Genomic DNA, 15,114 nt, shown 5'->3' with positions numbered 1-15,114 from the left:
AGTGTGATATTTTCACAGTTAGTAGGCTAGGCTTGATTATTACTGTACACACCAGGGTAGGAATTTCACGACGGCCACGACGGCCATGGCCGTCGTAGCCCCTTGCATTGGCCGTGAAGCTCCTTTGAAAATCAGAGGTTTACAGGCCACGGTGGCCTTGGTGCCCCATTCTTTCAATATTCTGCTTTGCGTCCTACTAATAGCGATTTTTAGTTAGCCTGTGGCCTGTCAAAATAATCTTAGCATTCACAGCGCAAATTAATTTAGTCTTTTACGCAGTGGAGAAAGTGACAGCGCAAGAAAGTGCGTCCAATTCACCCATTCTTCTCAGTTGAACTACTCGCGAAGTAGCCTATACATTACACAGACATCACAAGTATCACATGAAAGAGCTTTTTCTCAGCTTTTAAACGATGTTAGCCGATAATTGCTGTGTTGAACGGTTCGCGAGAAAAGTAGGCCTACATATAATTCAATTTAATCATACATTCTACTGAAGGTTTTACGTCCCATGATCTCCCTACCCATTCATCTCGGTGGAATACTTCACGAACCCTTCTTTTAACACATGACAAACCATATATCGGAATAAACAGCAGACCTTACCGAACACAAAAGTGTAAAGCAGTCCCCTGTACAGTTAGCCGTTCCAGAGTAATCTAGTTTTGAATTTGCAGTAAATTTCGACATGCATGGATGTCTCCAAATTTGGGCTTTGCGTTTTACAATGTGTTTAAATTGTTCCACATGATTTCATAACGGGCCAAATACAAAATAAATGTTACAAATATCGCCTAGATATTGGTAAATCATAGGACAGCTGACTAAGAGTTTGTGAAAGCATTTGATCACAAAATGCATGCATCTAGGCTATTTGAGTCTCTTAAAGCTGAGCTGTGCTTAAATTGTTCAATACATGATTTCATAACAGGCCAAATATAAAATAAATGTTATATATAGCCTAGATATCTGTAAATATTAGATGATCAGATGATTTACAGTTCTATGTAATATGTCATGTTTCATGTTTTTGTAATGTTTCATACAGTGATGCAGGTCTATTGCAGTGAATAGGCCAAATACAACTTTGATCATTTTTATAGCCTACTACTGTATAGTTAACTTTGGCCTTGGTGCCCTGACATGTGGCCTTCGTGCCCCCCACCAAATATGCCCAACTGAAGGCCAAGTGGCCTTGCCCCCAGAATGGTGAAATTCCAAGCCTGGTACACACTGAAAAATATTGAGGCAAATTTCTATGTCATTTGCACTTTCAGAAATAAGAGATGCTGTAGGCCTATTTTCAGTTTTATGGCTGATTGTCTTATTTTATTTACAAGTTACAGATGGAGTCTCGGTACTTATTGTACTGTTTAGCCTATACATCTTACACACTTCAGGCTGTTGCAGATAGCTCAGGGAAGAGACTGTATGACACTACAGTAGGTGGTACAGCCTGAGACATGCACAAAAAAAAAAAAATGCTTTCTGCATTTTTGTTTTGCTTTTCCCTCCATTGTACCGAACTCGTACCGAACCGTGATGTCCGAACCGAGGTATGAACCGAACCGTGACTTCTGTGTACCGTTACACCCCTAGTGTGTATGTGTGTGTGTGCGTGTGTATGTTTGTGGGTTATTGTTTGTATGTGAGTGTGTGTGTGTGTGTGTGTGTGTGTGTGTGTGTGTGCAGTGATGGAAGTAACGAGTTACAAAAGTAATGTAATTACTGTAATATATTGCTTTTTGCTGTAACGCGGTAATGTAAGGCATTACAAAAAAATCGGGTAATATTTTACTCGGTACAAACTTCAGTAACGCGCATTACAATGCATTTAACCCAAAATTAAGTGGTGTTTTGTATTGATACTCGCAAACAACACTGTGAGAACAACAGAGGAGAAAAAAATCTGCTTAAATAGCAGAACGTATCTCCTGTTACTGGTTGAAGATGACTGTGGCTGGCTGCAGCTGACTTGATAGACATAAGCCTACGCTCATTATTTTCAATTTGTCAGAGACATCTAGGATATGAAGAACAGTTAAGTGCACTTTGTGTGTGAAACCGAAAGATCTCTCTATACCTAGCGAAATAGCACAATTAGTTTAATGACACATCTAGAGCGGTGCCACGCTAATCTTTTTGATTCTTGATAAAGCATAAATGCTCTTCTAGTGCATGTCAGCTTCGTGCTGTGAACTTGAATTAAAGAGAATGAAGGGATAGAAATGTAAAAAAAGATGGGGACTTGGGTCGCAAAAACAGTGACTTCAGACTTGACTTGCGACTCCACTCAAAAGACTTCAGACTTGACTTGTCTCAGACTCGAGCTTCTTGACTCCTGAACAAGCTGTATTTCATGCAATTATTGCTTTTTAATCTAAATTTATTCATGTATTTCTGTTTTATTTTATTGCTACATATACTTTGGGTAACGTATAACGAGCGGCATGGCCCATTTGCCATAATGTGCAACGCGTGTATGTGCGCACATCACAGCTATACTCACTGGCGCCTTAATGCAGGGGCTTACCTGGGCTTCAGCCCAGGGGCCTCGACCAATGAGGGGCCTCCTAATAATAATAATGATAATCAATAATAATAAACGTTGTGTCCGTATTTGCGGCGTCATTAGCCTACTCTGGAGCTAGCCTAAATAATTGAGCACATCGTACTGCTCTACAATTAGGCTACATCCATGCAGAGGCCCCCTTCGTCTTCTCCAATTCTAAAGTGTAACAACATGTAACAAAACGCAATAAATCCCAACGGGTGTAGAGGAGCTAGAGGAGAGTCTGAAACAGACTGACAAACTTATAATACAAACTCTGGAGATAACGTGGGTAGGATTGAAGCAACGACAAACGAATGACGTGGATTCCTGTAACTGTCCATGAAAACAGAAGGCATAGCAGGTAGCCTAAATATCGTAGCAAATAGCCTGGAAATGAAACGGCTTTAAAAACATGTAACGTGTCTCATTGGAGTGAACACAGAACATGGGCTGTGGCGCAAAGAAATGAATTAGTGATCTGCATCTCCGTTCACCAACAGCTAAGTTTGTATGTTATGTTTTCTCCATTGTTAACGGGAGATGTCATGTACTGTAGTGATAATTCATGTTCACGTCACATGAGCCAGCTTGTTCTGTAGGCTAGTATTTCTGTCCCTCCCAAACTGCGTTAAACTGGTGTGTTAAGTAGACAGAATTTCAAAAAAACTCCTGGGGAACCCCCCGACACGACAAACACATGCACTTTTGAAAAGCTTTTAAACGTCCATATGTGTACCCATCTTTTAACTTTAACTTTTAAGCCTACAGCCAGCCAAAAGTTCAACGCTTGTTTTTGTGCAGTAGGCTAGCTTTTTGATAAGCGATGTCATGGGCTGACGTGATTCGAGGACTTTCTGTTCCTGTTTATGTAAAGGTTTTACATAGGCTCAATAATGATAGGCTACACTGCATGTTATTAACCAAAAGCGCACGCTATGTAAATAGGCGGGGCAGATCGCGGGCCTGGTATCATTTAATCATAATTGATATTTGCGGTTGGGGGGGGCCTTAAAAAACATATAGCCCAGGGGCCTCGGGTGGTATTAAGGCGCCCCTGGCTATACTGTATATATATATATAAAAAAATGCATTGACCATGGCGACAACAAGTCCTCCCGGAGTTGTGCCTTTTATCATTACTTTTGGCTACAATAACTTCGTGCACAGAGGAAATAAGCTCGAGCTTCTATCCATTCATCCTCTTCAAACCATTCACTCATCCACATATTAAACTATCCATCAACATCCATTAAACAATCTGCCTATCAACATCCATTCAACTTTCTGTCTATCAACAGCCATTATAATGGATGTATATGTTTACACTACATTTAACTTTTAAACTATATACTCTGTCTCAGGCTTTAAGCATCAAACAATCTGGCTCTCTTAAGACTACTATTTCCTCTGCCCACAACTGTTTCAAAATAAATGTCCTCACTACAATAATTCACTATTAAATAATTTAACTATTTAAACTACTCAACTATTTAACTGTTCAGCCATTTCAACTGTCAGTTGTTATCAACTATGACTCCTGCCAACTGTTTCCAAATAAAAGTTTGTTTGGCATTTTATGTTAATATACAGTATGTTTATATTTTCATGCACTGGTAATTTCCTCAAAATTACATTTTCTAGTTTACATTTACATTTAGTCATTTAGCTGATGTTTATCCAAAATCATAATTGTGTATCTGTGCCGAGTTTCATAATTCAAGTACAGAACTGAATAAGAAAATCATAAGGCTATGTATCTTGAAGTTCCAGTATGTGAGAAACTTGACGTGCCTTAATATCTCCAACCTCAAGTATGCAGCTAATACGGAAATATAATTGTTATTTAAACAAGGTGAACTTCTCCCCACTGTGGAATGCAGAAAATGATGCTACAAGGAAGGGAACACACTCAACACCTTCAAACACTCAACACCTTACCATCTATTGATGTCATTGTGGTTCATTGAGATATCTCATTTTGACATGGAGAAAATAGGACTGGTTGCCTTTGTCGGTGTCCTTTGCTCTGTGAACTTGCACAGGTAAACCTTCAACCCAATAAAATACAAATGACAAAATACTATTTTGTATTTGAAATACTGAGATACTTTATTGATCCCCAGGGGAAATTCAAGGTTTCAGTAGCATACAGTCATCACACACACATTCACTAACGGCAGAAAAAAGTAATTAAAAGTATATAATATAAAAAAACACAACTAAGCAATAAGGACAGTAGAAGATAAAGAATATACTAAATATACTAAAATACAAATTATACTAAATAACACTTAATCTAAATCAATTCTAAAAACAGTATCCACATAGTGGGTGATTAATCAATCAAGAGGCGCTTGCAATGACTGAGGCAGGGACTGAGCCTGTGATTCTCTGTGCATAGTAAGGTAAGGTAAGGTGCTCTGTGTGAGTGAGTGTCATCGTGATGGTGCAAATGAGTAAGTCCAACAGTGCAACAGTGCAAGAATAAAGTCTATATATATCTTATATATATATAACTATATTAAGAAAAGGAAAGTGTGGCCACAGTTCAGCTGTGGCATGGAGGGAGGGGTTATGCATATGTGCTAATATAGCACGCAAACAGTGAGGCAGAAAGACAGTGGTAAAAAGTGGCTATAGTAGACAGACAGTATCCAAACATGGAGGGGGTGAAGAGGCAGACAGACTATGCGGAGAAGTCTATCTCTCCTCTTCCCTTAAAGGAATATGGTGCAATATCCAGTGATGGTGGGGTACGATAGCCTGTGATGGTGGAGGTGAGTGTTGCACTGGTATTGAGGGGGTGTGGGGGCTGGGGGATGACCACCTCCTTGATGTCCCTGTCAAGGCTGCCAGAGTCATGGGCACCTCAACAGGCACAGGCAAGGAGGCGTCAGGCGGGGGCAGGGCGTGAGGTGATGGTGGCTTAGGTCGTTGGGTGTCACCGGGATGCAGAGGTGGAGAGACTAGGAGGCTGGGAGGTGGGGGTAGGTCAGGCACGCAAACAAGAGCAGTGTCTGAGTCAGCCGACATGCCGATATATTACATGTTTCAGAAATACTACCCATCCCTGGGAACAGGCAAATTACATCTTTATAGTTGGCCATATGATGACAGGTTAATACTGTATTTCACCAGGTTCGATTCGAAGCAAACCAACCCACTTAGGGCACCAAAATGGCCAGCAGTGGCACTGTGTTGTGTACCTTGACATTTCTTTAAGTTTTGGGTTACAATATACAGGTAGTGGGCTCTCTGATGATTTTAATGAATAGGCCTAAGCCTAAAGTTACAGCATTTTTATCACAATTTACCAGACTTTTAAACAAAATTCTGGCTATGATTGTTCCTTGTATTGCATCATGAGCCATCACTGCGCCTATTACATTCTACTGTTGTTAGCCTTATGCCTAGCTCAGTCATTATGCTACCACATCACCCTCCATTATAAGATAAATAAGCTGCATTGAGCATAATAAACTGCATTTAGAATGCCAAATCTGTTTGTTTGTGTTCTGGCTCTAAACTTGCGCCAGATCTTTGAGTCTCAGGCTGAGCAGCGTGCTCTGGGTGTAGATGAGTTGCCTGGCTGGCCATGCTAAAAAAAAGATTCCCTAGAAACATCAGGAGGATCTGTGTGTGTGAGGGAGCATGTGATCATCTCTCTCTCTCTCTCTCTCTCTCTCTCTCTCTCTCTCTCTGTGTGTGTGTATGTTTCATATGGAGTTATCAACACATCTAAATCTCATGTGTCCTTGCTCACTTAAAGCAGTTGAGATTCTCCTTTGTCTTTTCCCACTGTCGATTATACCATATCTGTGGAATTTAAAGGCACAGTGCTTCTTTGAACTGTATCAGCACCATCCTCAACACATTGAGAAATACTCTCCCTGTACTGTACATTCCCCTAGTGACGAGATTATATGGACAGGGTAGCAGTGCAACCAATAAGGGTTTAGAAGGATTACTACTAGTAAGATTATTACTTTTTTCATTATTGATGCCCTAGGATGGGTTTACTAAGCAGTCTCTGCTCTTGTCTATCAGTGTGTGCTGTCTATCAGTGTCTCCTGCCCTGCACAGTATTACACTGATGTACTTTCTCTCTCTCTCTCTCTCTCTCTCTCTCTCTCTCTCACATGTAAGAGAGTCACAACCACCGTCATAGCCACAACCACTTGGCAGATCCACTGAGGCAATGGAAGGTTAAGTGCGTTGTTTATTGGCTGTCCACAATAGAGGAATAGAAGCCTCTGATTTTCTACTGCCCCAAGGATTTAAACCTCAGTCACCTTTTAATCTCAAGTTTTCTATACTGTAGCTGCCTCCCCACTGCTTTGCCTGTAGTGAGATAAACCTAAATCTAGTGTCAACCACCACCATCCATGTATGAAACTGCATCCCCTACAACATATGAGCAGTTTGTATCCAGCCAGTCAAGGCACAAGCTCTGTTTGTCTTTGGCCTTGTTTTTACAGACACATTCTTTTGCTCTCTCAATGAGAGGGGGAGAGCTGTCACTCCAGCGAGCCTTGAACTCGGGTCTCTGGTGTATTAAGCGTGAACTCCGACCCCATCATCAGAGAGCTCAGCTCATTGGCGTGGCAGCTGGAACGCATTATTCAACCACACTGATGGCCTTTGTCACAGATCCTCTGAGAAACGTTTGAGTGGACAGGGATACCGCCTCTGCAGAGATGCGCTGGAGAGTTTACAGTAGATCCCGGATCATGTATGGACGTTGGTGTCCTCTCCCGTTCTATTTCCCTCTCATCCCTAATTGTGTGTGTGTTCTCTGTCCTGCCCTGTGCTGTGTTGTGCTGTGTGTTTAGGTACATCCTCCTGCTCTCTGTGCTGTTCTTCATCCCGGGAGTGGTCATGTGCATCGCGTATGGCTTAATTTCCAGAGAGCTCTATCGCGGCATTCAGTTTGAGCTCGAGCAGAAGACGGGCCAATGCGGTAAGCTCTCTCTCGCTCTTTCTAACTCTCTCTCTCTCTTCCTCTCTCTCTCTCTCCCCCTCTTTCTCTCTCTCTCTGCGTCTGTACCATTTAGTGAAGTCAGCTGTGTCCGGTCCGTTTTTTAATGACATAAGGTCAAAGTGATCTAACCCCCTTTGGCTATGTTAAAGTGAGATGCTGCAATGAGCTAATCCTCCTGCACAGCATTTCCTGATGTTCAAGTTAATGACAGAATTAGAGCATATTTGTATTTATAGACAGGCCATCTGTTATAAAATATATGAAAATGAGAGAGAGGGAATGAGAGAGAGAGAATGAGAGAATCTTCATGAGCACTTTTTCCAGGAAAAACATATTCATTAATCACAAGTGGTGTCAGTCAAACCAAATCGCACTTTTGCCATTTGTGCCATCATGAGAGTATTTAATATTGTCTTTCATCTATGAGAATTGCTTCCAGGTTGAAATTGCCTGATGTTTTGATGCAGCAAGGGCCATATACTGACTCACCCAGGCACTATTAAGCCTTAATTGCCTTTTCAATATTTTTAGAAAAACAATTTCCGTAGACTTGCTTATGGAAACATTTAATTGAACATGAACTATGTAAGACAGCCACATCCAAACGATGTACATACTGTAAGTTAGAAAGTGCAGCGTAAACAATTACTTTTTCAGTCCACAGAGAGTGCACACTGTGCTTTGCCATATGAGATAGATAGATAGATAGATACTTTATTGACCCCCTTGGGGAAATTCAAGGGTCTCAGTAGCATACAGACATCACACACAACATGCACTTACAGCACAAATGGTCAGTGTTGGGAGTAATGCGTTACAAAAGTAATGTAATTACTGTAATATATTGCTGTTTGCGGTAACGCGGTAATGTAAGGCATTACAAAAAAAAAATTGGGTAATATTTACTCGGTACAAACTTCATGCAATGCATTTTAACCCAAAATTAAGCGCTTGTTTTGTTTTGATACATATTCGCAAACACCACCCCGAGAACAACAGACGAGAAAAAATCTGTGCAAAATAGTAGAACGTATCTGCTGATACTGGTTGAAGATGACTGTGGCTGCAGCAGACTCAAAGTCGGACTCTATTTGCGGGATGGACATAAGCCTACACTATTTTTAGCTTGTCAGAGACAAGGATATGAAGAACATAATAGTTAGTGCACTTTGTGTGCGAAACGGAAAGATCTCACTATGCCTCGCGAAATAGTGAAATAATAAAAAGTCATTTAATGAAACATCTAAAGTGGTGCCACGCTAATCTTTTTTATTCTTGATAAAACACAAACTATGTTCTTCTAGTGCATGTCAGCTTTGAGCTGTGAACTTGAATTAAAGAGAATAAAGGGATATAAATGCAGAAAAAAAGATTGTGTAGCCTGGCAGTGCCACCGCTCCCACCACGCGCATCACGCACTTTGCGTAGGGCACCAAAGGACAGAGGGGGTACCCAAATGTAACCAATGAATAGTAGCTTAACTGCAAACTGCGTTTCAGTCTTCATCAATAACGTTTACAATGTCAGAATGCACTAACACCATGGTACATGGAAGTTTGATACTTTTTGGGTTCTCTCAATCTCCACCACGTAGTACTAGTAAAATGGAATTGGTGGGTCTTCAATGATTCGTTTCCCAAGCATTTAGGCTACATGAAGCACATGATAGGCGAAGTCGACAAAAACATCCATTCAGATAGCTAGGTGGATACCAGGCTCATAATTCACTTTTATTTGCAAAACGAAATGTGAAGCAACATGTCATTGCATACTTTCCAAAGCAATGAAGGCTGCTTAAAACAACTTAACATTGTGCATGTTATTGTTAATATTGTGCTATCAATGTAACTCAACAAACAAGGCTTGTAAACAAGAGCTGACAAAAGGGCATTATGAGAACGTAAAGATCAACGCTCTTAAAGTGACTGTGCACCATTTATAAGAAAACAGCATTTCTTCAGAAATTAATGTTAAAAAACACACAGTAATGGTCTGTATAATAGGCCTTTTATTTTACTTTAGGTGTAAGTTATCATTTAAATGTCACTCACTCAAAGCCACTCACTTAGGGCACCGAAATGGCCAGTAGGCCACCATCTTGACATGTCTTTATTAATCTTTAATTTACAATAGGCTCTCTATTGAGCAGGCCTAGGCCTTAAAGTTACAGTATTTATTTCACAATTTACCAGACTTTTTGACCTTTTGTCGGTTTTTAACAAAATTCTGACTATGATTGTTCCTTGTTTTGCATCATGAGCACTGCGCCTATTGCATTCTTACTGTATGTTGTTAGCCTTAAGCCTAGCTCAGTCATTATGCTATACCACATCTCCCTCCATTGGAAGAGCAATGAGCTGCATTGAGCGTAATAAACTGCATTTAGAATGGCAAATCCATATTTCTAGATATTTTGGTGAAAGTAACTTAAAAGTAATGCAATAGTAGTGTAATGCCTTACAATTCAGAGACAGTAATATTATAATGTAACAAATTACTTTGAAATGACAGTAATAAGTAATGCATAGTACATTACGATTTTGAAGTAACTTGCCCAACACTGCAAATGGTAAACATAAGTATAAGTATAAACATATAACTAAACTCCACTGTACAATAAAGACAGTACAAGATAAGAAAGATAAGAAAACGAACAAAAACTAAATACTAAATACACTATATAAATTAAATTAAGAAAGTCCAATGTGCTTGAGGGTGATCAAGCATAAGACGCTTGTAGTGACAGGGCCGGGACTGGTAATGTGCTAAAGGGAGTGAGTGTCATGGTGAAGGTGCAAAAAGTAGTCCAACCATAGTCCTTTAGTTATGTGTGCATGGCAAGGTGCTCAAGAGAGTGAGTGTCATGGTGAAGGTGCAAAAAGTAGTCCAACATTAGTCCAACAGTGCAACAGTGCAAGAGTAAGGTCTAGAGGCCAGCATAAATAATATGGACAAATAGGAGAGTAAAGTATAATGTAGACAAGGTAGAGTAAAAAACTATTTCAGTGCAAGAACAGGTTGAGGTAATAGGGTTATAGCCATTCATTCATTCATATTATGTTGAATTTGAACTATTCACCCCATCAGGAACACAGCGCTCGTCACCACCCTCTAACTGTAATTTTCACAACTGAGCGGGACCATTCAATCACAATTGAATGGAGTGAACTGACAACTCCATTAAAAGGAATGAAAAGTTTAGTGATCATGAAGTAATACAATACATGAAAGTAAGATGTCAACAAATGGAGATGCAGGGCATGCTCCACTGAAAAAATACTCAAACTATTTGTGCAGCTAGACTATAACCAGGGCCGGAGTGGGGCCACTTTTCAGCCCAGGAGTTTCAGGTCCAAGACCGGCCCACGTTTTCCATAGTGGTGGAAATTGGATAAATGAAGCAACATTTCAGCTCTTTCTATCCTGTAGTTTTTATTAGTACCATGGTTCAACAAAAGGTTTAAAGGTTATATAATAATTCACTTCAACTGAGAAGTTTGAACAAAAAATATTCCACTATTCCACAAGTTAACAAAAACAGAAAGAAAGAAAGAAAGAAAGCCTTTGAAATTTAGCCTATCCCACGCTTCCACAAAGAGGCATATTGAACTAATGTTTAGGCTACATGTTTTTTGCATGGGTAGGCTATATTGTTGTTTGGTGATTTAGCCTACTCCTTTACTACACCCACTTCTGAGCAAACAAGGCATATAGGTTTATCATGTAGCATAATTGCTCTTTCTTACATTAAATAACTTTCATTTATCCTCTCTACTTGTCCCTGTAGTCATGGCCTCCTCATTACTAATTTCGGGCTCATCATTTTCAGTGGTAGACTGGTTGATCTGCTGCTCAGAGGCTACACTTTTTACTGGATAGGCCTACACAGATCAAGCTTCAGTTTTGTTATCAATATTTGCATTGGATTGGATTGGACTGGACTGGACTGGATTTGATTGGACTGGATTGGGATTCCTGAGATATGAGCGTACTTCATGTGATTGTTGATTGGATTGTATTGAATTGGACTGGATTGGATTGGATTGGACTGGACTGGACTGGACTGGATTGGAATGGACTGGATTGAATTGGAATTGTTGAGATATAGCACCCCTAGTGGTCAAAAGTCACCAAATGTATTGTGTGTCCTCAGGATGGGGTCCCAAGTTTGGTTTTGATATGTGAAAGTGTTGCTGAGATATGAACCTACTTCCTGTGATTATAGCGCCCCCATAGTGGTCAAAATTCACCAAATTTATTGAGCCTTCTCCTTATTGGGTCCTGAGTCTATGCACTGAGTTTGGTTTTGATATGTGAAATCTTGGCTGAGATAACAGTTCACTTCCTGTTTCGGATACAAAAGGCTATTTTTTAAGTAATGTGCTTGCAAATAGCTTGACAACACTACAATGTCCATTATTAGCCCAATTACATTGCTAATAATCATTGACTATAGGCTATCTCTCTTTACCAGTTGCCACATTTGTCTGTCCTTTTAAAAAAAATCTTGCTTGGCACATTTGACATCATTTTACCTGGCAGTTTCAGTACCTCCTGGCCTCTTTCTACCATCCATCCTTCCTGACGCTTATGGCTACAGTAGGGCTGGCCCGGCTATCCGTATCTGAGAAAACTTTTTGGAAAAGACGGGCTATATGGACCCAACCAACTCTTTCTGGGAGGGGAGAACTCCCTCACATAGGCTACAACCCATGCAGAGGCAACGGTGTCATGCACAGAATGCGGAGCGGTGTCATGTATAGGCTAAGGGAAGATAGACTAACGTGACAAATGTCAATATTTTTTCCCTCGACCGGCCCAAAAGTGAAGCGGCCCACCGGGAATTCTCCAGATTACCCACCCCGGGCCTGACTATAACAGATTTAATAGTCTATCAAGTATCTACATTGGGAAGTTGATGACATGAAAAAGCAACATTATGACAAGTATGACAAGTATAGGTTGCTTTTGACATGGTTGTGTCTGAAAATGTCTCCTTTAACCTCAATATGGATTACACCTGGTTTCAGGCAGAACATTTTCACAGACAAAACAGAGTACTATGAAACTTTAATTTCATGTATGTCAGAGTTGTCATATATGCCAGAATTCTTATTCAGTCATTCTTAACATTCCTCCTCCCACGGTTTTGCCATGTCATGAATTCATTATGTATGAGTAAGAAAAGTGCACCTTGCGCCAGTGCTGTTGTGACAAAAGAGGCAAAAATGCAGTTTCATTCATGTGCAGTCCGTTGGAACATAACATGCTTTGTTTTGGTATGCACAACATCTTGAATGGGCCCTGACATGTTAGTGCAGCCAACCCTCGGAGAAGATGGAGAAAGATATGCTTATCTCCTGGTTTGGTGCATGACACACCTCAACAGTAATAGTTTAAAGTTACAGGTTTGCTAAGAGTTTAGCTGTAGTTCAACAAACAAATTAGTATGAATTGTTCACTGACCTTTTAGTTAATTTCTCTGTTCAATCAAATGGAAATATCATCCATTACCTGAAACACATTTATTTGTTCTTTTACGATTTGCAGGCATTACAAATGGTGTGAATGCCGCTGGTGCGACTGCCACCACAGGCAATGACAACGGCGACGGCTGCTACATCCAGGTGTCCAAGCGTCCCAACGCCATGGAGATGTCCACCCTGACGGCGGCGAAGGGCTCCACCAAGGCGGAGCGGCCGCGCAGCAACACGTCGGAGGCCAAACTACTGGCCAAAAAACGCGTCATCCGCATGCTGGTGGTCATCGTGGCCCTGTTCTTCGTCTGCTGGATGCCGCTGTACGCCGTCAACACGTGGAAGGCGTTCGACATGCACTCGGCACACCGCGCCCTCTCGGGGGCGCCCATCTCCTTCATCAAGCTGCTCTCGTACACTTCGGCCTGCGTCAACCCGGTCATCTACTGCTTCATGAACAAGCGCTTCCGCAAGGCGCTGCTGACCACCTTCTCCTGCTGCTGCCGACCGTGCTGCAGGCGACGGGTGTGTAGGCGGGGAGGGGCCGGCGGGGGCACAGGGGCGCTCGGAGAGGAGGACGGCACAGCCATGGGGGCGTCAATGTCCAAGTTCACCTACACCACTGTCAGCAGCATGGGGCCGTGCTGAACGACGACCACCACCAAGCACCCCGTCCTCTTGCTACCGCAGACACACACACACACACACACACACACACACACACACACACACACACACACACACACATACATACACTGTCATAGATGAGGGGTGGATGTGGTGGATGTGGTGCATCGGTTGGATATGGTGTATGTGATGGGTGATGGTGAATATAGCCGTAGGCTGTTTGTAGAGGTTGGACTGGGGATGAAGTGTGGAGTTTGATAGAGTTATCAAATGGCACTTGTGGCTGAGTAGTGAATATGCCTATCTGTGGTGTACATTAATCTTATTCCTTGTCCTGCTGTATTTATTTTTATGTTTTTTGCATTTAACAGGTACAATAATTGCCTTAAGCTTGGGGAAGTGAGCTTTATTGGCAAACCATGATTGTTGTCTTTTACTTGGTCTTTTACTTTGCTAGTCATGAAATACAACTAACCCACAGTGGAGAACTGGTAAAGGAGTATAGTACAAGCATTATGTCTTATTTTGGCACTGTGATACATGGCTTCAAATAGACTTACTGGTGAATCATTAGGTTACACTTTACTTCATTTGGTGAATAATGTAGTAGCAGCATTTGAGAAAAAAAAAATATTGCTACTTGTAATGTTTTGATTGTTACGTGTCTTTGCGTTTGTGGTGATGTACTGTAATGTCTACTATTTAAGCGCTGAAAGCATTTCTGTGACGTGGACTACAAGTGCCTGCTCTGAACTCTTCTTTAGTCACTGTTCTGTGGGGTTTGGCTCTCAGAGTTGGTGGAATGTACTGATTGTCTGTGTCGATGTCAGTAAGAATTACATGGCTTTACGTTCAGCGCTCGACTATGATTCTTGAGTCTTCTGCAGTTTTTGTCTGAGATGCAAACCACCATCACGCCCCCACCATTTCTCAGTATCTATTTCCCAGCCCAAAATCCCTGCATAGAATTTAATATTGGCATCTAATGTAATCCAAATGTCCAAATGTTCTTTGTTACCAAATGATAATGGTTTCATATTCTCATACTGTTCCTGAGAACAAACGGAATGAGTGCACCAGACTCCGTCTCTCCCAATTCACCCTCTCTAACTCCCTCTTTAATTCTGGCAAATCACAGAATCTACCCATTCTTCCGTCTGTTTTTTTTTTTTTTTTTGTCTGGGTCTGAAGCATTATTGTAGTCGTCCTTCATGCCTGATTCCTCCGGTTCATTCACTTCTCACGGCAGTGGCTGCCCCTGACCCTTGCGCTGACTGTCCAATGAGAAGGCCCATGGTGCAGGCTGCGCTTCAGAAGAGCTGTCATTTTACCCCATGGGCTGATTTATGGCCGCTTTTGTGTCTGCGCTCCCGGAGCCCAGGCTCCAGCTTTTTACGCAACTTAATTAAGACGCTCACAGAAAGAAAAAAAGAAGGGAAAAAAACGCTACCATGGAGAAGAATGCACCGCTGCAT

General features: G+C 41.4%; 1 protein-coding gene across 1 annotated transcript in view; it reads left to right on the top strand.

Annotated features, from left to right (window-relative positions):
• cckbrb (cholecystokinin B receptor b) overlaps positions 1–14,494 on the top strand; it is a 32,613-nt gene extending 18,119 nt beyond the window's left edge. Inside the window, exons 4-5 of the mRNA XM_076264050.1 lie at positions 7,387–7,514; positions 13,086–14,494. Coding sequence (XP_076120165.1) covers positions 7,387–7,514; positions 13,086–13,660 — 703 coding nt within the window. The 3' untranslated portion in view covers positions 13,661–14,494. The remainder of the gene's footprint in view (positions 1–7,386; positions 7,515–13,085) is intronic.
• Positions 14,495–15,114: the final 620 nt, after the last annotated feature.

The sequence above is a fragment of the Alosa pseudoharengus genome, unplaced genomic scaffold (assembly GCF_046254945.1).
Source record: "Alosa pseudoharengus isolate Yale_2024_CS ecotype anadromous, Long Island Sound unplaced genomic scaffold, YU_APseudo_1.1 YU_APseudo_1.1_scf_3, whole genome shotgun sequence".
In the NCBI taxonomy this organism is placed as follows: Eukaryota; Metazoa; Chordata; class Actinopteri; order Clupeiformes; family Clupeidae; genus Alosa; species Alosa pseudoharengus.
The sequence above is the reverse complement of the archived record's forward strand: the minus strand, read 5'-3'. Positions and strand labels throughout refer to the sequence as shown.